Below are 23,451 nucleotides of genomic sequence, written 5' to 3' on the forward strand. Positions count from 1 at the left end.
CTCTCTCCTTTCATCTCACACACACTTGCTCCATCATCGTTTCTTTTCATCCACAAAAGAGCAATTCTCAATCAAAATGCTGCTCATTTCTTTCCCATAGTTTGTGCATATTTGCTCCTCAGTTTCCTTCACTGTGAAAACACATCCTTCGGTTTCATTCAGAGATGAGCAATGAACACTCTCCATGGTACAAGCAACACCGACTTCATTGATCACAAAAACACTGCTCCCAACACTGCTGGAGTCCATCAACAAATCTTTCACAACCAGTTCTCCTGCATTCATCTCCACAAACACGCATCTGCTTGGAGTGATTTGCTGAGCATCTGAGCGAAATGAGCATCCAGTCATTTCCAACTTCCCAGCTCTATTTGCAACTGCAGTTCTACAAACACAATCAATTCCAGTTCTCAAGTGAAGTGCAATGTCTGTGAACGAAAGTGTTTTCTGATTCACCAAATAGCAATCCAGTCCATCTTCAACTGCATTCTCCAAAAACAGCACAGCCTTTTCATTTTCTTCACCCATTGTCCCAGCTTTTTCAAACTTGAAGCTGGACACATTGAATGAATCTTGAATGATGGTTGATCCTTCAATCTGAATTGTTTTCATTTCTTCTCCGTCTTTCATGTTTTTCATTCCTTTCCAAAGTGTTCTGCATGGCTCTTCCTTGCTTCCACATCGGGCCACATCAAATCCATTCGATGAGATAAATATCTCAAATGAGCTGTATGGAACGAGGAACATAAACAAATCTTTGTCTGAATGAATGTTGTCGCTCCCAACAAACAGCAATCCGTCTTCCTTCATCCTCTCATAATCAAACCTGAATGAATCCGCCCTCACTGTGCTGTTCAAATCAGCTGCCAAAATAAACACATTCTTTCCTATTTCTGCTCTGTTCTTGTCAAACTTCACACCAACATCCAGAAGCAAAGGCATGCTGTTGCTGCTGCTGCAATTCTGGCAATTCAAAAACAAAAACCCTCCTCTACCGCGATCAGCTGATAGCGAGCAGACTGATGCATTAATATCCTTGACCGCAACATATTCTTCTTCTTTCAATATCACATTCATCACACCCCCTTCATTGCCTCTGGTATTCTCTATTTGAGAGAAGTTGCAACGCTCAAGCTCCAGCGAAGATGAAACCACAAACGGAGAAATAGAAAACAGGCAACATTGCAGTGAGCACCCTATCATCGAGCATGTCCCATTCGTTGTTTTCACAAGCGAGAATTCAACCACGTCTGCCACCATCACGATAAAAGTGCAATTCTCAAATCGAAGCTTTCCGCTCGACAAGATAAGTGACACCAATTTCGCCTCAAATGATGAAGGAATTTCAAGCTTCAGCGAAAGCAAACTGAGTGAATTGCTCGAAGCAATCACTGAAGTCATGCCACTTCCAGTTGTTGAGCTGGCAAAGTGAATGAGCTTCCATTTCACCTCTTCCTCTTCATTCACATGACCATCAAAAGCCACCTCTTCATCAAACATGAAGCAATCTTCAACTCTGCTTTCATCCATCACAACCAGTCTCCTTTCAGTTCCCTCTTCATTCCCACCAATATGGTTAATCCCACTCCACACAGAACAACAAGGAAAAATCTCGCTTCCACACCCAGCTGCATCATATCCCTCTGAAGACACAAACACTTCCTCCGCCTTTCTTTCAATAAGAAACAACCGAAGATCCACACTTTCTTCAAACCGATCTTGATCCCTTCCTTTCATATCAACAAACACTCCTTCTTCATCCTCATACTCAAATCCAAACCTCGCACTTGTCACCGTTTCGTTCAGTTTCTTGCATGAGACAAACAAATCCTTCCCTTCAAACGCTTTGTTGCCTTTGAATTGCACTTCTGAAAATCTGATGTTGTTCTCGCTTTCATCCAACACATCCAAATACACTCCTCCTCCTCTTCCTTCATTTTCATCTGCTGCACATTTCATAAAAGATACAGCTTCAACTTTGATTTGATCATTCATTCCCAATTCGCATCTGATGCATCCACCTCGCATGCTTTCAGTTTGAACATCCTCAAAAGAGCTCTCTTCATTGATGCTCAATTTGGCTCCTTTTTTCGATTCCAAGAATGAACCCAACCCCACAATGCATTTCGTAACTGTTGAATTTTGCAAGGACACATCAGATCCTGCTTCATTCATAACAAGTCCAACACCGTTTGTGTGCATATCATCGATTGTGCAGTTTTCAAAAGCTGTGCTTCCACCGCTGCACGTTGCAATCCCACTTCCTGCAAAATGCACTCCTTTCATCACAGCCCTGTCAAAATGAACGAATCCTCCTTTCGCAGCAACAATCCATTTCCCACATTCATTTTGCGCACTTCCACAGCCAGAAAATGAACAATCAACAAAAGTGCATTGCCCCACCCTCACTTCCACAACTGACTGTTTTTCTGCTGGATTTATCGGTGCTCGCGGAAGAACAAACTCAAGAATTGAAAAAATTAAATATGTCAATGCTTCACCCGCTGTTTGCTCAAATTTTCCTTCCTCCCCAACAACCATTTTCTGTGCCTCATCATTCCCTTGCATCGTCAGTGATTTTCCATTTCTATTGATTATCCCATTCACTTCTGCCTCCCCTTCCAGCTGCATGATCGCATGCTCATCCTTCATCCGAGAAAACCCCACATCAACTGACAAGCAAGGGTTTTCCTTCAATCCACAGTTCTGCCCGTCGTTCCCTGTTCCATCCACAAACATATACGATCCCAAAGATGGGAACAAATAGCTTATGATAGACCCTTCCTTGCTTGCATCAGAAAGCTCTTCAACCCACATCAGCTTCTGAACTGTCGCGTTCGTGGCTGTCCCATACCACAATGTCGGAAGAAGCATCAGCCACGGTGACTCACACACCAGATACACATCATCTCCCTTTTCTGCCACGCTGTTTCTGAACTCATTGTTTTTCATCGAATATGTGATGTTCGTGCTCTCAAACCTCACATACAGCCCTCCTCCCTTTCCACTTCCAGATGGCACAGCGCACTTGTCCATCTTATTGCACTCAAACATAAACTTCCCTCCTTCTCTCACAATCATCACCATTCCTCCTCCCATCGAACCATCTGCCTCACAACCACACTTCTCAAAAGTGCAGTTTGTAATCTCAATGCATTCTCCATTTTTCACATTCCCATTCATCACCCCTCCATTTCCATTACTCCTCGTTATCTCCAAAAATGTGTTGTTCTTCATCGTCAGGCTCATTCCACATCCCTCCTCTCCATTTCCAATCACAATCATATTCCCATCAGGAAATTCTGTCTCTTTCAGCATTGAGTTTGCAATCACTACTTCCTTCCCCTGCTTCAATTCCACCACACTCCCTCCTCCTTCCCTTGTAGTATTCCTAATTGTCACTTCATCAATCAGACCTTCCACACCAACACCATCAATCACAATCATCCCTTTTTCAAGTGTGAGAAAGTTGAAATATTCACATCTCACCATCTCAATCTTTCCTCCTTTGCAATAAACACATGTAACTTCAACTATCCCTTCTTCGGCTGAAAATGAGCATCCTTCAATTCTCAAAACATTGCCACTGCACAGAAACACACTTTCCTTTGTCGAGTCTGCAAACCTTGAAACAACAAATGCCAAATTGTTAAACTTCACGTTTTGCATTGTTTCAATCATGCTTTCCTTTTCACTCTCTCCTTCACCTGATTCATTCACAACAACTTGCTGCATCTGCATCTCTCCGTCAATCATCATTGCCTGTGAATCAACAACAATTTCCTCTTCAATTGAGAAAGAAGACATGAGACGCAGTACTGCCAATGATGTTCCAAACAAGGCTTTCCCTGCATATTTCAGTGTGCTGCACGGAAAATCAAAATACCCACATTTTGCGTGATCCATTCCTCCATCTCTCCCATGAACATATCCAATTGTGGGCTTTTCGCGAAACAGCACCACAAGCGGAATCAGCTGTCCGATATTTCCATTTTCCATTCCCATCAACTCTTGCAAACCCGGATTCTTGTCAACTACAATCTCAAACGAAAAATTGAACGATGATTCATTCACAAGCTCTGACAAGCTCTCACACTCTATCATCACATTTTTGCCTCCAAAGCTTGCTGAATTAGCTGCCTCTTCCGTTCCAAAAGTCAACTTCGTCATAACAAAATCTCTTCCCCCTTCTTCACACCTCAGCATAGCTCCTCCTCCATATCCTCCAACTGATCCTTCACCAATGGCTGAACACTTCCCAAAATATGTCTCACACTCCGAACTTCCCAGCCGCATCACTCCTGTTCCTTTCAGCACCACACTTATTCCTCCCCCGCATCCCTTTGATGTTCCACAGCCTTCAATCTCAACATCATAAACACTCATCCTGCACTCATCACCAATCACTCCATTCACAACACTTCCATTCCCTTCCAATTCATTCACCCCCTGAAATGAGCTGTTTGCAATCGAAAGATCCCTTCCTTCTCTGTCACAAATGAATCCGCAATTTTTGTTTCCACAGCTTTGTGCTGTCACATTAGCCAGTGAAAGTGAATTCTCGGAGGTGTACTCAATTAGACCATTTGCATCCATCATCTGCGCATCACTGATAAAGACACTGTTCATCAATGTTTTTCCATTTCCTTTCAAGCGCAGGATGGGAGCTGATGCAAACTGCACAGCTTTTATCCTCAACCCTGCAACAGAAAGACTTCCACTTTGAAGGTGAATGAACAAATAATTGCACTGAATCACAGAAGGCTCACATTCAATTACACAATTTTCAATTTGCAGCTCTCCACCAGCTCCTGATACTTGAAATACACTTGTTTGAACAGATGAAAGCGATCCAGGAAGAACAAGCACAAACAGCTCAAACTTGACTCTCGAAAATACTTCAATCACACATTCACTTTCAGTCTCATTCCCCTTCATTTCCATCCTCGTTCTTGTTGTAACCCCACAAAACTCGTATCCTTCACTTTCGTTCAGTATCACATTCTCTGAAAATGAATACGTTTCTCCAAATCGCACTTTTCTTTCTTTCCCAAACACTCTCTTCAATGCGCAATCAACTGTTTGGCATCTGAACTCTTCAAATCCACACGCAACAACATCCACTCCACTGTTGCTCATGAACATCGACTCAGGATCGTCTGCAAGGTAATATTTCAATGGAATGATCAAATCTCCCCACTTTGAGTCAATCCCCATCGCCAACGAGCTGAGATCAGAAATGTGAATTGGAAATTGAATCTGTTCTTTTCTCACGCTTGTTGCCAAATCTGGAGATTGCGCAAATAGATCGGCTCCATGCTCTGCCTCGTTTAATCTGAAACCAAGTGTTTCTGACAGCTCAAATCTTGCCTCAGAATCCAAAAGATGAAGAAGCATCCCTCCTCCTCGCCCATTCGCTCCGCTTTCTGAGGGTGCACTGCATTCTTCAAATGTAGTCGATGAAACATACAGCTCGCTCGCCTTTCCCAACACCGCACACATTCCTCCTCCTCCATTTCCATTTCCACCCACTCTGCATCCTTTCAACGAGCAGTTCTCAACATCAACAACAAATCTGCTTGCCTCATCTGTTTGAAAAGAAACGCAAGCACCATTCCCAGATGATCTCGTGATGTTATCAAATGATGTGTTCTTCAGCTTCAACAACGAACACGCCTCAATGTGAATCATTCCACTCTTCTCCAAAGCACAATTCCCAAACGAGCAATTCTGGATTGCTGCTGAACTGCTTGTGGTCATTCTGATCACTCCTCCACTCCCGCTTACTCTCACATTGTTCATCGTTAATTGATCAATTGTGCATTTCGCACTTCCATCCACAAGCACCATGAAACTTTCAAACAACACCTCTCTCTCATCACCACATCTCAGCCTCAGCATCTGCATATACCCACCGCTCGCTCTGGAAAATGCATACCCAATCTCATTAGCATTGCCAATCCCATCAATTGCACAGTCAATAATTCTCATGTCTCCTCCCAATGAATATACAAATGTGGAACGCCCTGAAATCGATTGCCCCAGCTCAAAGGTGATGTTTGTGAGTGTTGTCGTCACATTGTTTTTCACCAACCAGTCGTGCCCTTTTGGCTCTGTTGTCTCCACTCGCAATCCAATAGCTTTGTCACTCGAATCCATCTCATATAACTGCTCGCTCAAAATTATTTCCTCCTCAAATCCAAATATACCCGCAAGCCTCACAACTCGTTTCGAGTTGGGAAACCGATACTCAGCAGCTTTTTCAATTGTATTGCACGGGTAATCAGCAAAACCGCACAGTCTGAAATCATTTCCATTTGCTTTCCCACTCACATGTGCAGGTGATTGAAAAGTTCGCAGAAACAAGGCAAGTGGAATGATCATCTCAGGATTATCTCTTTCAATTCCGCTCAACTCACTGAAGTCTGTCGCATTAATCCCAATTTGGGGATGAAATCCAATTGAAGTGCTGTTGATCACAGCTGATAAAACCTGTGCTTCCACAAACACATTCTTTCCCTTCCAAGCATCACATTCATCAAAGAAGCAAAGCTCAATCCTGAAACTGCATTCGTTGCTCAGGCAAGTCAGATGCATCGCCCCTCCTTTTCCTTTCTTTGATTCATCAGCAGGTGATGAACATGACTCAAACCCGACATTTGAATTGTCTCCAATTCGCAATTCGCTTCCTGTTTGCATCGAAAAATGCATTCCTCCTCCATTGCCATTTGCACAAGAGCAGCTTTTCAGCGTTGTGTTTGATAAGCCAAAAGAGCTTCCAGCATCCAATGAACTGGAGAAAACAGACCCACTTCCAGTGGTTCTTGTGATATTCTCAAAGGTCACATTCACTATTCTTGGAGAACTTCTCGAAGACAGTTCAACTTCACTGAAGATTGGCGCTGAAAGAACCATATTCCGAATCTCCACATTTCTCAGTGAAATGCAATTCATATTCAACACAAACGGTGATGAATCAATTTCGCTCCCTCCTGACTCAGATCCTGGGGATAAAATGAGAACATCAGACAAAGAAAGCACTCCTGCGGAAGAGCTCACCACAAAAAGTCGTGGAGATGGATGTGCTGTTGAATCATGTTGGATTTGAATTGCTGTTATCATCAAACTCCCACTCGACACGCTGAATAAAACTGAAGAGGCTTCCAACGATTGTGTTCGAACAATTGAGTTAAGATGGCTTTCCCCAGAAACTTCAATGTGCTTTTCTCCACAGTCAATCGAAACAAGCGGAACAAACATGGAAGTCAACAGCTTCACTCCTTGAACTGTGGCATATCCTGAATTGCTCACAGCTCTTTCAATCGTTTTGCAAGGCTTGTCTTCCGATTTCCCACAAAGCAACTCAGCATCACTTCCGTTGCTGGAAACATAACGCTTCAACAACCCCTTTCCAAGCCAGAAATCATAATCTGTTTGACTGCCATTAAACCAAACTCTTTGGCATTCTGTGGTTGTGAAGGATAATTCAAATGGAAAGTCAATCAAATTTGGATAAACAACGTAAACATCATGTCCATTTCCATTTCCTGCAGTGTTTCCATCAAAAACGCAATATTTCATAAAAATAAAATGTTCACCAATTTGCATGCTTTTGTACTGATATAATTGAAATGCCCCACCATCATTTCCAGCTGTATTCCCCTGAAATGCAGATTCTTTCAACAGAAACGAAGTGTCAATTTCGTATTCCACTAATAAGGCTCCTGCGGAAGATCCTGCTTTGTTCTTAAAAAATGTGCATTTATCAACTAAAAATGGATCAACTTTCATTCCATCTCTACCAAAAATCATCACTAACCTCATAGCACCTGCATAATGGTCGCTAGAGTTGCAATTATCAAAAAGGCATCCAGAGATCAATATAAAACCCTCTGAAAAATTATGACATTGAAGAGCACCAACTCCGTTTGAAGTTGAATAGCAACAAGAAAAATTAGAATCTTGGACAGTCAATCCGCAAGCAGCTTCTGCATATACAGCACCAATATGAGGAGCTGTGCAACTTCACGTATACATGTTGATAGTTGTTTATAAACAAACAAAATGAAGAAATATCATCAAATGAATAAAAAGAAATGGAAAAAATTAAAGAATGAAATTATAAATCTTTATCATTTGTTAAATTATATAAAAAGCATACGAAATAAACTCACATCTTCTTACAGTTAATTTAACTTTCAAATGTGACACATAAATTCCTCCACCATAATCGAAAGAAATGCATCCATCAAATGTGTCATCTTCAAATGTTTCTGATTGGGTCAGAACTTGGTGCCCAGATTCTCCTGAATAGTATGCATTAGCATTTGCATTGCTTTTGCATCGTTGATATGTGTTGTTGGATGAGCACAATGTTGTGCCTTCAGTGTTTATTGATCGAATAACACCTCCATAAAACACATCGCAAACTTCGCAGAACGAGCATCCTGAAATCGAATTCAAACTCTCTGAAATAGAAGAAGGAATTCTGATTGTTTGTGCTGAAGCGATCGAAATGTTGCAAAATGAAGATCTTGCCAAATCCACGTTTTCTTTTCCTGATGAAGAAAGAAATGGAGAAGATAGCAGTTGCAGAGACGAAAAAGCAGAATTCGATATACTCACTCTGTTTGATGTTTCGTATGTTAAAAACGCTTCAACCGAATGGGAAGCTATCAATGAAGGAATGCATTGTTCAGTGGAAGATGTTGTGAGTGAAATGTTCTCACAACACAAGCAACCACCAGTTTGCGCGAATGGAGGAATGCATCTTTTTGCTGAATGTTTCATCGAGCAATAGCTCAAAGACACAGAAGATTCGTTGATGAAAAACACTGAATTTTTCTCTCTTACACAAATCTCAACATTCCATGCTGAAAAAGTGGAATTCATAATGTGCATGCTCACATCAATTCGAGTTGAACTCCCGCAGCATTGACTCTCTCTCCCATCATTTTTCTCCACATCTCCTGGTGGATTGTCGTTATTGTGCAGCATCTGCAAAGAATTTGGGGGAATAAAAAGAAGCAAATTTGATGTTTCCCTTGCTTCCTCACTCTCCTTTGGTCTGAAATTATCCATCAAACCTCCACATGTCGCCATTTTGGTAATAAAAGGCAGAAGCACAGCAAACAGATAATTTGATGCTTTCATTTCCAAGAAAGCTCTCTTCAAAATCTTGAATAATTCTGATCATGCCCATAACTGCAATTGCGATGTTTTTTCTCCCTTTCTTGCTTCAACATCAGATTTTGTTGCTTCTCTCTTCAAAAAAGGCAAAAAGGATAAAATGTTGTCTTTATGAAGAAAAAATATTTGAAGAATTCAATTATAAAAAAAAATTGAGTGAATATATAATAGATAAAAAGAAAAGAAAAGAAAAATATTTCCATTGCAAACCATTTTAATCCACATGAAATGTATTTTGAAAGGATGAGAAATGATCCCAAATCGAAATGATATTGAATAGATTTTGCAAACAAATGCTGGAAAAAACATGGAGGAATTGAATTCCATCATAAGAAGCAAACTCTTCAGAAAAAGGAGAGATCATGAGCGTTGAATCGAATAAACAGGGGAAATGTGAGTTGAAAATGAAGATGCGCTTCGATTTTGCAAAAGATACCCAAAGCTGTAAAAAGGCATTGTTGATCGTTCGAAGAAGATGATGGGTGAGAAAATTGTGCCTCTTCCACTCCAATCTGAAAAAATGATCTTCTGAAATCACTTTCCTTCAAAATTCCTTTCCATTTATTTTTCAACTTTCAACAGACATTTTCTTGTTTGACTCAGTATTTTTCTTCTTCTTTTCTTTTTCTGTTTCACTGTTTCCTTTTTCCTTTTTCCTTTCTTCATCAAAAAATAGTTCTTTTGCTACACAAGCATTCTCATCATCATTTGGTTGCAATGTCTTCGAACTTCAACATTTTTGACTCAATGCCTGCATGTTCTGCTCCTTCCTTCTCTTCCTCTTTCGAAATAAACAGCATCCACTCATTCCAAAAAAAATATTTTTTTTTTAAATCTCTTTATCTTGATAAAGTGGTGCATTCTCCTTGAATCTTTTTGATGGAGGTGTTCAGAGCATTTTTCTTGCTGAATCTTCCACATCTTAACTGCTGGGAAGCTGCTGAAAATCGATGTTCAAACTGAAGGCTAAAGAAATGAAAATGTGAGAGGAAACTCACCAAAAGCAGAAAAAGCAGTCCAAGAAATTGAATCTCTTCAATGCATCAGCACGAGCCAATAAGAATGCACAACGACAACATCAAATGCTATTGTCATTTATTCTATTTCTTGGGAAGATAAAATATTCCATCATGAAAAAGAGAAGGCAATAATGAATAAAATGCGGGGAAACAGAATACTGAATAAATATTTGAATAATAACTCAAAATGAAGTTCAATACAAACCTCACAAGCACCACAAGCAAACAGTTTCTTGCAAATGATATTCTTTATTCAGTGTTCTAAATGCTTTCACCAATGTTGCAATTGAACGGAAATTCAACTTTGCTGTTGCCTTTAGCTTGGCCAACCCTTTCTTATTTTTCTGATATTCTTTTTTATTGTTTCATTCCGTTTTAAGTCCATTTCTTTCATCAATTTCTTTGATCTTCTTGGAGTCCAATCTGCCTTTATGCTTTTTTCCTCATTCGTCAAACAGCTCCCTTTGTTAAATGTTCTTTTAATCAGATCAAAGATTTCTTTGCTTTGCTTTTCCTTTCGCTTTTCCATTCAAATCATTAACCAATTTCTAAGTTTCTCCACTGGACTTGTTTTATTCTCTTTTGCATCATTCACAATTCTTTTGGAGACATTCCATTCAATTCCCTTTTTCTGTCCAACTTTGCAGCAAGCCTTCTTCGCGAATGACTTTGAGGCGAAATTTGACTTTTCTTCTGGAAAAGAATTTATGGAAAATGAATTAGAAGAAAACCATTTGCATTCACCAAAACAGAAAATAAGAAATTGAAAAATAGCAATTAGCAACAAACTTTGATTTCTCAGCCACCAAAGGAAAATGGTAATTAGAGAAAAAAAATGGTTGTTGTCTGATGAAAATCAATGCTTCAAGTGATATGTTCAAAGAAGATGGAACGAATCAATAAAACTGAAGTCCTGTGATGAAATAGATTAAAAAGAATGCTGGTGTAAAGGTAATCCCAAGTGTGCATCTGGATGCATAAGTGCAGAAAACTGATGAAATTCAAGATTCTGAGTTTTGAAGCTTTGATGGATGAGGCTTTCAGAGGAATTCAAAAGAATAATGAGCATTTCGTGAAGTCCACTGCTCTTTTGTTGAAAAAACAAATGAGCTTTCAAATGGAACGATATTGGCGATTACGCATCCTTCAATTGAATCACAGACATTTTCCATTTTCCTCATTTAAGTTTGCACTTTTCTTTCTTTTGAACGCATAACCCGAAGCAAATGTACTATTTTCCTTTTCCTGAGTGTGAGAGATGTTTGATTTTTTGTGTGTATTACCGCGCTGAATGATCAACTTGTTGCTGACATCAAAATCCTTTTCAGCAAAAAAATGCAAATTTTGAGTTTTAAGACTCTGTCAGATTTGAAAATGTGTTTTCAATGACTTGTGGTCAATTGCATCCCAGTTTTGAATTTGCCAATAAAGATGATAACGAAAAAAACGGAATAATTTATAAAATTGGTAAAAGATATCTTTCTACTCGACATTGTTCACCGAAACAAAGTCCATTTATGCAAATTGGGATGGCGACTCCATTTTCATGTATAGCAGATTCACTTCCGCTTTAATGGCAAAGATTTTGGTAATTAATTCTGAATGAATTCTTTCATTTTATTATGGGTGGATAACTTTTAAACATTTTTACGATATTTAAAAAAAAAATTATTCCTATTTGTTATTTGTGTTTCTGAAATAAAAACAAATTCAAATAAAAATTAAAAAAGTTATGCAGTCTTCTTCTTTGAGACACCGATTGTGTGTCCATGACGGCCTGTTGTCTTCGTGTGCTGTCCACGTACGCGGATTCCTCTCATGTGACGCAGACCACGATGAGCTCTGTTAAAATGAATATAAGTCAAATTGCATATAATCAAAGCAAAAATGATTTGTAAGAAAATCGAAGCAAACCTGATTTTCTTGAGACGTTCAATTGCATCACGAATATGAATATCAACTTGTTGTGAAGTGGCGTGTGATGAAGTTCCGTCCTTTATATCTCTTCGATGGTTCAGGAAGTATTCAGGTATTTTGTGATCGAGTGGATTCTCTATAACCTTAATGAGACGATCGATTTCACTTTGAGTCAGTTGACCTGCTCTGAAAAATCAACGTTTTAAGAAATGAATGGTTTTTAAAATAGGATATTAACAAAATTTGAAAAAAAAAATAAAAAAACTTAAAATTGAAAACAAAACCTTTTGGTTGTGTCAACATTTGCGCGTTTGCACACAAGGGTGGAAAAACGACGGCCAATGCCTTTAATTGCGGTTAGTGCATAAACAACATTCTCTGTTCCGTTGATGTTGGTATTAAACACACGAAGAATGTGCTGGAAGTTCTCTGGGGCAACAAGTGTCTACATCACATATTTAGTTCGCAAAAAAGAATAGATTATTTGCAAATAAGAGGCTTTTTGATTTGAGTTGTTTTGTTACCAAAAAAAGCAAACCATGGTTTGTTTATTGATCGATAAATGTCTTTGAGGGATTATTTTTTAGTGATCCCTTTTTTTCTAAAATTCTTAAATTCACAAATTTATGTGAAAAAAGTTATTATTTTGTTTTAAAAAAAGAAGATAAACTTAAAATAAAAACAATTATTTTGGATGCTCTGCTACTCATGGAATGCTTTGTCAAAACTGGAAACAGTAAAAAAATAATTCTTAAAACTAGAAATTTCAGACATCAAGAAGATTGAAAAAAATATAAAAATAACTCAAATGCTGCTTTATATTGCTAAAAACGTAAGAATCAAAAGAAAGAATAATTTGCCTCAACTAATTGTGGAAGATCGTAAGAGATGTGTTTTATCAATGAATTGGTGAGTTGATAAATTAATTGTCTTTTATTGTTTTTCTTTTTGTTTTTCTTTTGTTTTGTTTCCGCACAAAATCGAAATGAAATTTATGATGGGGGATTTGCAACAGAATTCGGTAATGGGACATAATTTCCTGATGATTTGAAAATAATTATTGAATCAAAGAAAGAAAGAGATAGAGATAGAGAAAGAGAGAGAAAGAGAGAGAAAGAGAGAGAAAGAGAGAGAAAGAGAGAGAAAGAGAGAGAAAGAGAAAGAAAGAAAGAAGCCAAAAAGAAAAAGAAAAAAAAAATTAATTATCACCCAACAAAAAACCCTCGCTCCAAAACAGCACACTATTTGATTTCACTCTCTTTCTCCACACAAAACAGACGTAGACAGACAAGATGATGCAAGCCACACAGCACACTCCAAGCACAGCAATGAATGTGTACATGATCGACGGCTGTGGATTCGGAAACTTGACATAACTCGTCGGAACTGGAGGGTTCTTCATGCCACACACAACGGCTCTGTTCAGCTCGTATTCTGAGTCGTATTTCGTGTCTGACAGCGGAGAAACAGGCGTTTCGCTGTGTGAAAACGACTTCACATTCACTTCTGTGCTGCCTGCCTCGTTCGACACAAACATTCCTCGCCATTTGTCTTGGAACGTTTTCAATGAGCAGTTCACTTCTGAACAACCCGTCGGCACAAATTCTTTCCACAGCTCTTCGTTCCTCGCTTTCTCCTCGCTCGTCTGATAGTAAAATTTGACTGTTGCTTGCGCTTTCTTCTCTTCTGCTGTGCCTGAGTCAGGTGCATGCAGCTCAATGATGACAGCCGAGGCATAGTAAGGATAAGGTGACGGGAGCGTCAGACGCGCCGGCTCGTCGTTTGAGGCAGAGGAAAGCGAAAGACGCGCCTTCACAGCAGAATCCGTGGGGAAAGGGTCGCCAGGGTACAAAGCAGCTAAGAGAGAAGACAAAGTTGTGTCGTGTGCGGAGTAGAGACGGAACTTCTTCGCTTTCGAAGAGCCAGCGCTGTCCAGTGAGCTTAGATCGTTGTTCATGTTTTTGGAGAAGAGTTCGTAGAACAACATTCCATTGGCTGCTTTAAACCATTTTGAATCGTCAACGTTAAAATAATGCTTTCGAACTGGGGCATAAAATTATAAAAAAAACAGGAGCAAGAAACAATTAATACATCTTTTTTATTAAAAAAAAACACGTCAATAAAAATCTAATCACACTTTCTTTCATTCCTTTAACCAATTTCAATCCAAGTTCCAATTCTTCATTGGTTAATCGCCTATGAACATAACGTTAAAGTTTTTTTTTTTTTTTTTTTTTTTTTTTTTTTTTTTTTTTTTTTTTTTTTTTTTTTCAATATGTTCAGAAATAAAAATAAAATAAGCTTTTAACAAAAAGCAAAAGCAGACTTATATATCCCTTGGATAATCATTGCGTCGAGAACATTTTCCATTGTGGAAATATCACAAGTCACATTCATCTTCTTAGAAAGTGAATCAAAAGTTGGTTGAAGGACATTTTTTAATGTTGCAGCGCTTGATGAGTCAAGATATTTCTGGAATGAATTTTTGCATATCGGACTTTTCGATTATTCAAAAAACAGGAAGATAAAAATTCAAGAACATTTCTGCTAAGTTATCAAAGAACATACCAAACATGAAATCCGAGGAGAAGAAGTTCTTCCTCTTTTGCCTCAACCTCTATCGGTATTGCACGAACACTGCTCTCAGTTTCCTCCATTGGATAGAGGCCAGCAAGAAGAGACCATGCGGAAAGCAAGCATCGATTGTAATCAGATGAACGTCCGTAAAATTCTGATGGCTTGTATTGAGAAGAAAGAGAAAGAAGGTTCCCTTCCACGTAGTGCTTTCTTAGTGCTTCTCCCAAAGCTTTTTGTTGTTTCAGGCCTCTTGGTGTTATCTCTCCAGGTAAACCAGGATTTTCATATCCCTAAAAAATATGTTTTAAGAAAAAATTGCGTCAACAATTTGTCAACGTATTAAAAGAAATGCACATGCATTAACTAAAATGTTAGGACCACGATCACCTGTGTAGTAATAATTGAAAATATTTTTGTTTAAAAAAGTAACATTCTCAAACATTCACAAACCGTGTCTTGTTAAAACTGTCACAGAGAGTAGTTCAGAAAGAATGCAATGGAAGAAAAATAAAAATAAGAGTGATTTCATTGTCCTTAAGCTGAAATCACAATAAATATAACAATATTGATCTTAGCCCAATCTTAATAGAATCTTCAAATTTTTAATGTTTGTGCAAATTAATTTTATCTCAGAAACTTAAGTGTATCATCTCAAATAGAGGAAAAATCAGAAAACTGATGCAACTTTTTGTATTTTTTCGAATGAATGAAACAAAAGAATAAATAAATTCTCTGAACAATATTCTTTCGAAAAACCTACACCAACAATTTTTTTTTTTACCAAAGTGTATTTTATTCTCTTAAAAATTAAGCCTTTGTGACTTAGAATGAAATTTTGTTTCAAGTCAGTCAGTGACTTATAGATAATTGAACAAAATATTATGATCATTCCGGTACCATAACATAGAGAGAAAAAATATAAAGAAAATTTCTCTGCGCTTATATGATGATATTAATTCAAAATTGGCATTATATCATATTCAATTATTACTTTTTTGTATTTTTGACTTCTAAGAACAGTTGATTTCTAGCCATTTTGTACAAACTGACAATTTGTTTTTTTTTCATTGTTTTCATTTCATCCGTTTGATAATTCATTCTGATTTTTTAAATGCTTTCTTTCTTTTTAACAAACTTCTTTGTTGTGTAACATTAGAAAAAACTGCTAATCTTGGAATACTTTTTTTTATGATATTTAAGATTGAGAAAAAAATTTAACATTTCATTGCTCATATTTATTGAACAACATTCAAAATGAACAACATATGGAATAATAAAAAAGTTTTTAATTTTCAAATTAAATGTTTCATCCATTTTTCCCAGAAATGCACTTTCATAAACAATTCAAAATAGCACTTCCATCTTTTTCGATGTATTCCAGCTGTCTGTTTGCAGTCTTCCATTGCTTGCTTTGGTGCTGGATGTGAGTCAGCGTAAATACTTCTTCAAAATGTACTTGAGCCAACCGGATGAACACAATGTGGCTGATTGGAAGGTGCTTTACATGTTGTTTGATTCCAGAGCGATTTGATAAGACAGCGAGTTGGCGCTGGATGAAGCGGTGAGCTAGAAATTTTCGGAGGTATCGTATGTGGAGTTGTACAGGGGAATTGAGGTTGGACTAAAGTTGAGAGTGGATGCTGTGAAATCGCAAGTTGAGAAGAAAAAAAGTGTCGGATGCAATGTTCTGGATAGTACAACTGCTAATGTGGCAATAAGGGCTGCATATGAATTGGAATTAAGTGGAAGATGCGATATGAATTGCGCTGCCACTTGAGGATAACGCGTGTGTGCAATTTTGTTTTGCGACAGATTAACAGATGAAGAGGGAGAAAAGGCCAATGCCTTGTCAAGCTTCATCAAGATCTTCTTTTCTTCTTCTTCTTCTTCATCTTTTGCTTCTCCAAATATTTTCAATCATTATCCAAATAATCTTTTTTCCTCTTCCTCTTCCTCCTCTTCTTCCTCTTCTTCCTCTTCTTCCTCTTCTTCCTCTTCTTTTGCATTTTCCTCTTCAGAAATAATGATTGAAGTGGATTGTTCAACGAAGATAGTTTTATTGTCATTTCTTTTTATTGTGTTCATTTCATAATTGTTCATATGAAAGAGATAATGCATTTTTATCCCTTGTTTATTGAGATATATTTGAAGGTTTCAAAAAATGAAATGTGTCAAAAAAAACTTAGCTGAACAAAATTGCAAAAAATGAATAAAGAAAAACTATATTAAAAGCAATGCATTGAGATTGTTGAATGAAAGAGAGTGTCTGTTGTCTCCAGTGATTCTTTTCATCCTCGAGAAAATTCGTTCACAGCTTGCTTCGCTGCATGGTGATGAAACAATAGAAAAACAAATATTCGAATATATGGTGTGATCGAAACTTTTCTTAGATAAGTTAATGTAATAGATTTGAGCATTATCTTCAATAACAGAACTTGGCGATGCACTCAGCTCACTTTGGTATATCTTCATACATAATTCTTTCAGCCTATGATCTTCTTGAAATAAAACTGAATTTATTAATATTTCAGACCTTCGCTCCATCCGATTGTTCCAATCTGACGTGATACAAGAAGATATATTGATGCACATTTCGTCTTCTTTGTCAGTCGAATGTGGAGAGATGATATCAAAAACTTTGCTTTCAAAAAGCAATTCAACTTCATCCTCTTCCGATTCAATTTCAACACCTAAAGATTCATTCGTATCTGAAAATGAATCAGATGATCTTGATGATGATGTAAAAAAAGATGATGAACAAGACGAAGATGATGGTGGAGACGAAGACGATGAAGATGATGAAGATGAAGATGGAGATCTTGTCACTGAATCAAAAATATTAGCTGTTTGAAAATCAGGATCTTTCATATCTTTTTCTGCCATTAAAATTCCAAGAGGATCTTCTTCTAAATCATCCGAATCGTTTTCATATTCCTCTTTTGTCTTTAATTCTTCTGGCTGTGGTGCTTCACCTTTTTCGACAGTATCTGCAATTCGAAGGAGTTTGATGATTTCTGCACAGACGTCATCAAGTTTCTTTTCTTCATGCATATCATCAAAGCAATTGAAATACTGAGACATTGTGAAAAAGCTGACCTGTTCATCTCTAACAGATGAATGAAATCTTTCCAAAGCAAGATTGAAACTATCATTTGATAAATAGAAATTATGTGTCATAGAAAATGGAGAGAAAGTATTAATTGGAAAAGGAGAAGAAATATCACTAAGTTGATTTTTATCCAAACTGGAAGAAGAACAATTGGATAAATTTGATTGCAATGAAGATGAAAAAGATGAATTTGTCGAGTTAAAAAAATCTGAGTGTGATGAAATATCCCTTGGTTGTGAAAACGAGGAAGATCTAATTCGAACGAATCTATTGTCTTCATTAATTTGACCTTGTTTATCAATAGTTTTTACCGAATTTGAATGCTCACTGATTGAATTGAGAAGATGTGCTGTTCCTCCTTTTGAATCCAACTTTTCTATCACGTGTTTTGCTTCAATAAATGAATTTGTAAATTCATTTCTAATGAACTTTTGCATTCCACCTGGTGTTAAAACGTGTGCCAGTGATATCATTTCACCTGTTTTTCCAAATAAAAAATGGTTATGCATCAGAACAAGAATATTAGTAATTGCATTTTGCCAATTTGAAGATCTGAATCTTTGGAAGCATTTAATTCCATATAATATTCCAATTGTTTGAAGGATCATGGGGAAAATTTCACCAAGTTTTGTGTGATCGTTTTCCAAAAAAAGTTGCAGCCTATGAATAGGAAATAACAGTAATTCCATCAATACTGAATTTAACACTTTATCTGTAGAAATCAAAGAATGTTTTAAAATATCCTCGCTGTTTTTCCTTATAAATGAGCAAATTGGGTACAAACAAAGCCATCTCGTTTGAACAAATGAAGGACATTTTTGCTTTAGTAACTTCCTGATTGCCGAAGAATGGGCAAATTTTGCAAAAAATGTCAGATCATTCAATATTTGTCTAAGAAAATCAATTTTTGTGAAAGCTTTTGTAATAACTAAATTTAAAAGATGGTTAGAACAATAAATAAAAAATGGAGCAACTTTAATTTTTGATAGCAAAGATTCTTCATATTCTTCAAGTGATGTAGTGAAGTTTTCCAGAGCTTTTTTCTGAGGTTTTAAACCATCTGAACAGAAACACCTAACACTTGCATGTAATGACTCCAATTCTTTTATTATGATCCAGGCTAATTTTCTATAATGACTAGCATTGAAACAAGGAGGATAAACTTTCCAAAAAAAAGTTGTAGTTTCTAGTGACAGAGGAGCAATTGTAACAACTGTGCATTTTTGTCCTCCAACTATTCCACCATCCATCATGACACAAATGCATTTTCCGTATAATTCTTTCGCCCTCTTTTCTTTTGCGATTTCACTTTGAGAAATAATTAAGCTGCTTAATTTTCTACTTGTTAAATATGGGAATATTTTTGTTGGATGTTTGTCTGGATTTTCTTGAGAAATTTTAATTAAGGCAGTAATGAAATTGTTAAATTCTTTCGACGATGCAGAAGCTATGGAAATGTTGCAATGACTAACAATTTGCGCAAACAGAAATTCCAAATTACTGCTTGTGTAGTTTACTGAATTGTCAAATTTTTTGGTTGGATCATCACGATTATTAATAACAGAAGAAAATTGCTTGAAACTTGTGATATTTTGTGTTAATAAAATTGAGCAATGATGATTTTTGATTCCAGCATAATTCTTCCTTCCACTGACACCGCAAACTGCATCTCCTCTTGCATTTGGACAAAGGAATTGTTTGTGATATTCCCTAACTGGCGATCCGCATTCGTTTGATGGGATGTAAGATATCCATAATTTTTCGTTAACAACTTCCAACGTGACTTTTGTTAAAAACTCTTTTGCTTTAATAGGATGTTTGTAGACTTTGAATAATTTTTATTGCGAATCAAAATAAAAGATATTTACAAGCAAACCTGCTCCTTTTTCATTTCGTTCCACCAGAGCGAGATTCAAAAAGTTGCATCCGTATTTTTTTAATTCATCGAGTTTTCTCAAATAACTCATAGCCTTATAAAAAAATGTTATCCAAAAAATGCAAGATGAAAAACAATAAAACTATTTTCGAATCTATTAGTGCATCTTGAAACTCTTTGATTAGTGAATCTTTGTTTAAAATGATGGGCCCTGACATGACTTTTTTGACTGAGACACAAAAAGATCAACAAGTCACTGACTTGGAAATTCCCTAATTGTTGATCTGGTCATTTCCCATCATTAACAAAATATTCAAATTGATTTTTTTTTTGAAGTTATGATTTGAACATTTGAAATTCATGAAAATGATATGAGTGAATAAATTTCCTAACTGAATGAAAAATATTCCAAATTGAAAAATATTGTTTTGACTTAAAAAAATGAAAAAGTCAGTCAGAATCGTAATTTTTATCATTGAAAGTCAGTAAGTCACAAAGGCTTATTAAAAATGAATGAAAATTCGGATTTAAAGGAATTGTGATTTATATTCTTATATTTGCTCTATTGAAAATGTTTTTTCACAATTTCGAGAAATTGTTCAAAAACAAAAATATTCCACAAAAATACGAAATGAAACATTTCCTGAGTAGAATTCTGATAAATACCTTGAAAATGTCAGAAGATGATGGAAATTTAATAAATTTTTTGAAAGAAATAGTGTTTCAAAAAAACTTGTCTATTGTGTTCAATTTATAGTTGGGTGCAAAACCCGTACTTGTGCAAAAACCCGCACACTTGACATTTTCTTTCGAAATACTCTTCCACATTCATATATGTTAAAGTGCTTCGCATTTTGATGAAACCTATAACTTTTTTTTTGTCCAATTTTTAGAATTTCGATAGAAATATTTAAAACAATAATTTTTGATCTTTTTTGATCTGTTGATCACAGTTTTTTATTTTTGAATTTTTTATTGAAATAGGAAATATTGGATAAATAAAAGTCACTGGTGGCATCAAAATGCCAAACGCTATCAAAAATATGAAAGTGGATGAGTATTTCGTTAGAAAATGTTAAGTATGCGGGTTTTTGCACAAGTGCGGGTTTATGCACACACCATAATATTTTCGAATAAAACTCTTTCACCGAAAAGAAATTCTCCGCAAATAACTCAAAATCGAAAAAAAATTTTTTTTATTCAAAATTTTCATTCAAGAAAAACATTTGGAAAAAATATTCGTACAAAAAATGAAAAATATGTGTGTTTATTTTTGTAATCAATTTTTTAATTCACAATTTTCGGTTCAAGAATTCCCAATGTACATTGATCCATAATCAATGAAGAATGAAACGGCTGAATAAAAACATCTTCTTTTTTTCAGCCAATTCATTAATTCCTTAAGCTGTCGTAATAATTATGCATTTGAATATTAAACATCTTCACAATGGGACAGAAAATTTTCATTTAAGAAAAATTCAATGATTTGTTCCAAACTTTTTCGGCAATCATATGATTATTATTCAAACATCATCGTGCAACATTAAATACAAAAACATAAAAAACCGAAAAAATTCTTTGAAAGAACTGTGTGAAACAAAATTTATTAAATATATAAAATTTTGTCCCTATGACAAACAGCGTTAGAAAAATCTGCACACGAAAAAAAGTCAGGATTTCATAAGAACTGACTCATATTAGTGAAAAATTAATTGAAAATATTTCATTAAGACAAAAAACTTTGAATTTTTGTTATTTTGAATGACTTATATATTTTTTTTGAAATTGACAACAAAAAACGAGAATTTTGTATTTATTGAAATCAATAAATATTGTCATTATAGCTTCTATTTGTTTTAATTCGATTGATTTTTGTCAATAATTTGATAATTTTCATGAATGATAAATTAACCTTCAATTATTTCTTTTTGAAATAAAACAATTTTTTAATGAAGATCAGGAAATTTCAACAAAACAATTATTTTTCTTTTAAAATTATTGCATTTGCCAAAATCATACACAAGAATTTATAATGAAAAAAATGAAAATGTGTTCGAAGTTTGGAGATATCTCAGATTATTCAAAAATGGTAAGTCTACATATCTGAATCTGAATTTTGGAAAATATAAGAATAATTAGAATGTTTTTCATTTTTTTTATCTTGGATATAATATTTTCGATTTCTAATGATAATTATTATGTGAAAATTATGCAAATGAAATTGATCAAAATACTTATTAAACTTCATAACAAATGTTTAACTTATTCAAGAGAATTAAGGTATTATGAAACAAAAGCAAATTATGTTGCATAACAAAAGAAAAATAAAATCGACATTTATTAAACATGCTGCAATAATACATCATTGATGTGAAACAAATCCGAGGAAATGAAATGAAAAAAGATTTCTCTTTTTACTAATGATTCCAAAGAAGAAGAAAAAAAAAACATGAGAGAGAGAGAGAGAGAGAGAGAGACAGAGCCAGAGAAGAAAAAATGAGATAGATAATACACTGATCTGAATAATATTCAAAGACAGTTGAAACAACAACAAAGTCTTCACTCTTCTGAGACAGTTTTCACATGAAAATATTCAAATTCATTCAAGAAAAAATAATTCTATTTTGTTAAAAAACATTTTGAAAGAAATATAATAAGGTTTTTGGTTTTCTTATTTTTGAAATTTCAAGACTCAAAACATATCGAATTTATCTTTGTTATAATTTTTTCTTGGCTCAGAAATCAGGATGAATAAGAGAGTGGTTTCTTTTCGTTTGATGAGTCAATAGAAAAATATTGAACAAAAAAGTTCTGCAATTATATAATACCAAATTATCATATTTGCAAGTTTTCCAAAAGAATAACATATAAATCAGTTATTTGATATTTAATAGACAGATGTACAAAAACATTCTCGTGATTATTTTAGGAATCAAAATCTCAAAGTCCATTATTGCTTTTAAACTATTTCATTTGGAATATTTATTTTTGAATACAGATAAGTGACACTTCCAATTGAAAATAACCAAGCTTTTCATAAACAACAATCACTGGCTTTTGAGACATTTGAAATTTTTATTTCCATTTAAAACGTAAATAAAAATTTCAATGACAACAAATATTCTTTTAAACCGATACGCCGAAAAAAGTCATGACTATATGAAAAGTTTCCCATTTTTTCAGTGGATTGATAAGAAATTCAATAGTTTCGGAATGATAGGATAAATGGATAAAAAATTTGGATAAAATATTGAAATGTGAAATAAGAAAAGAAAGTGAAGATAAAAAAACGCAAAAAGAGTTCTATGATCAGAGTATTTGGCAAGATGCTTCTTTAGGGGAACCTATTTATTTTTTCATTTATTTTGTTTTGAAATATTTAACTTTGATATTATCAAAACACCTGAAATAAAGTTTACAAAAATGTTAATGATCATGTTATTGTTTTTAATGAATTTTTGAATATGAAATGAACCATTAAATGGAAAAGTGATCAAAAAAAGTCAATTTCGGAAATTTCACTGAATAATCTTCTTTCCATTCTGAAGCCGATCCACCATCCCTTACTTCATATTGAGATGTTTCTGAAGAAGACGAAGTTGAATCATCGTCAACATTAATATTCGGCAAAATATCATCTATATCTGAAATATCATCTTCGCTTTTTTCATATTTTCTTTTTTTCTCTTTTTTCTTTTCATTTATCAATATATTTTCTCCGATTTCCATTTCCGTTTCATCTGTTTCATCAGTATCATCATCAT

The 23,451-nt window shown here is 35.4% G+C and overlaps 4 protein-coding genes across 4 annotated transcripts; all 4 read right to left on the reverse strand.

Moving 5' to 3' along the window:
- Window positions 1-14: 14 nt before the first annotated feature.
- On the reverse strand, window positions 15-8,997 carry MONOS_7368 (uncharacterized protein; the record flags this gene model as incomplete). The annotated part of the gene is made up of 2 exons (XM_067877686.1): window positions 15-8,023; window positions 8,162-8,997. 2 exons carry the CDS (start codon window positions 8,995-8,997, stop codon window positions 34-36), a joined length of 8,826 nt encoding a protein of 2,941 aa, XP_067730504.1. The 3' UTR covers window positions 15-33.
- A 2,866-nt stretch (window positions 8,998-11,863) lies between these two features.
- Window positions 11,864-12,710, reverse strand: MONOS_7369 (putative 40S ribosomal protein S18). The gene is made up of 4 exons (XM_067877687.1): window positions 12,664-12,710; window positions 12,410-12,570; window positions 12,123-12,311; window positions 11,864-12,050 (listed from the first exon to the last, which is right to left on the reverse strand). Exons 1-4 carry the CDS (start codon window positions 12,664-12,666, stop codon window positions 11,939-11,941), a joined length of 465 nt encoding a protein of 154 aa, XP_067730505.1. The 5' UTR covers window positions 12,667-12,710; the 3' UTR covers window positions 11,864-11,938.
- An 85-nt stretch (window positions 12,711-12,795) lies between these two features.
- On the reverse strand, window positions 12,796-15,275 carry MONOS_7370 (putative histidine phosphatase superfamily). Its single transcript, XM_067877689.1, has 7 exons — window positions 15,153-15,275; window positions 15,061-15,089; window positions 14,694-14,992; window positions 14,452-14,622; window positions 14,263-14,321; window positions 13,368-14,168; window positions 12,796-13,164 (listed from the first exon to the last, which is right to left on the reverse strand). Exons 1-7 carry the CDS (start codon window positions 15,229-15,231, stop codon window positions 13,118-13,120), a joined length of 1,485 nt encoding a protein of 494 aa, XP_067730506.1. The 5' UTR covers window positions 15,232-15,275; the 3' UTR covers window positions 12,796-13,117.
- Window positions 15,276-17,221: 1,946 nt separating this feature from the next.
- MONOS_7371 (uncharacterized protein) lies at window positions 17,222-17,783 on the reverse strand (the record flags this gene model as incomplete). Its single annotated transcript, XM_067877690.1, has 2 exons — window positions 17,222-17,260; window positions 17,340-17,783. The coding sequence occupies 2 exons, from the start codon at window positions 17,781-17,783 to the stop codon at window positions 17,222-17,224; spliced, it is 483 nt and encodes a 160-aa protein (XP_067730507.1).
- Window positions 17,784-23,451: the final 5,668 nt, after the last annotated feature.

Source organism: Monocercomonoides exilis, assembly GCF_001643675.1.
Source record: "Monocercomonoides exilis strain PA203 chromosome Unknown scaffold14-1859848, whole genome shotgun sequence".
NCBI lineage: Eukaryota > Preaxostyla > Oxymonadida > Polymastigidae > Monocercomonoides > Monocercomonoides exilis.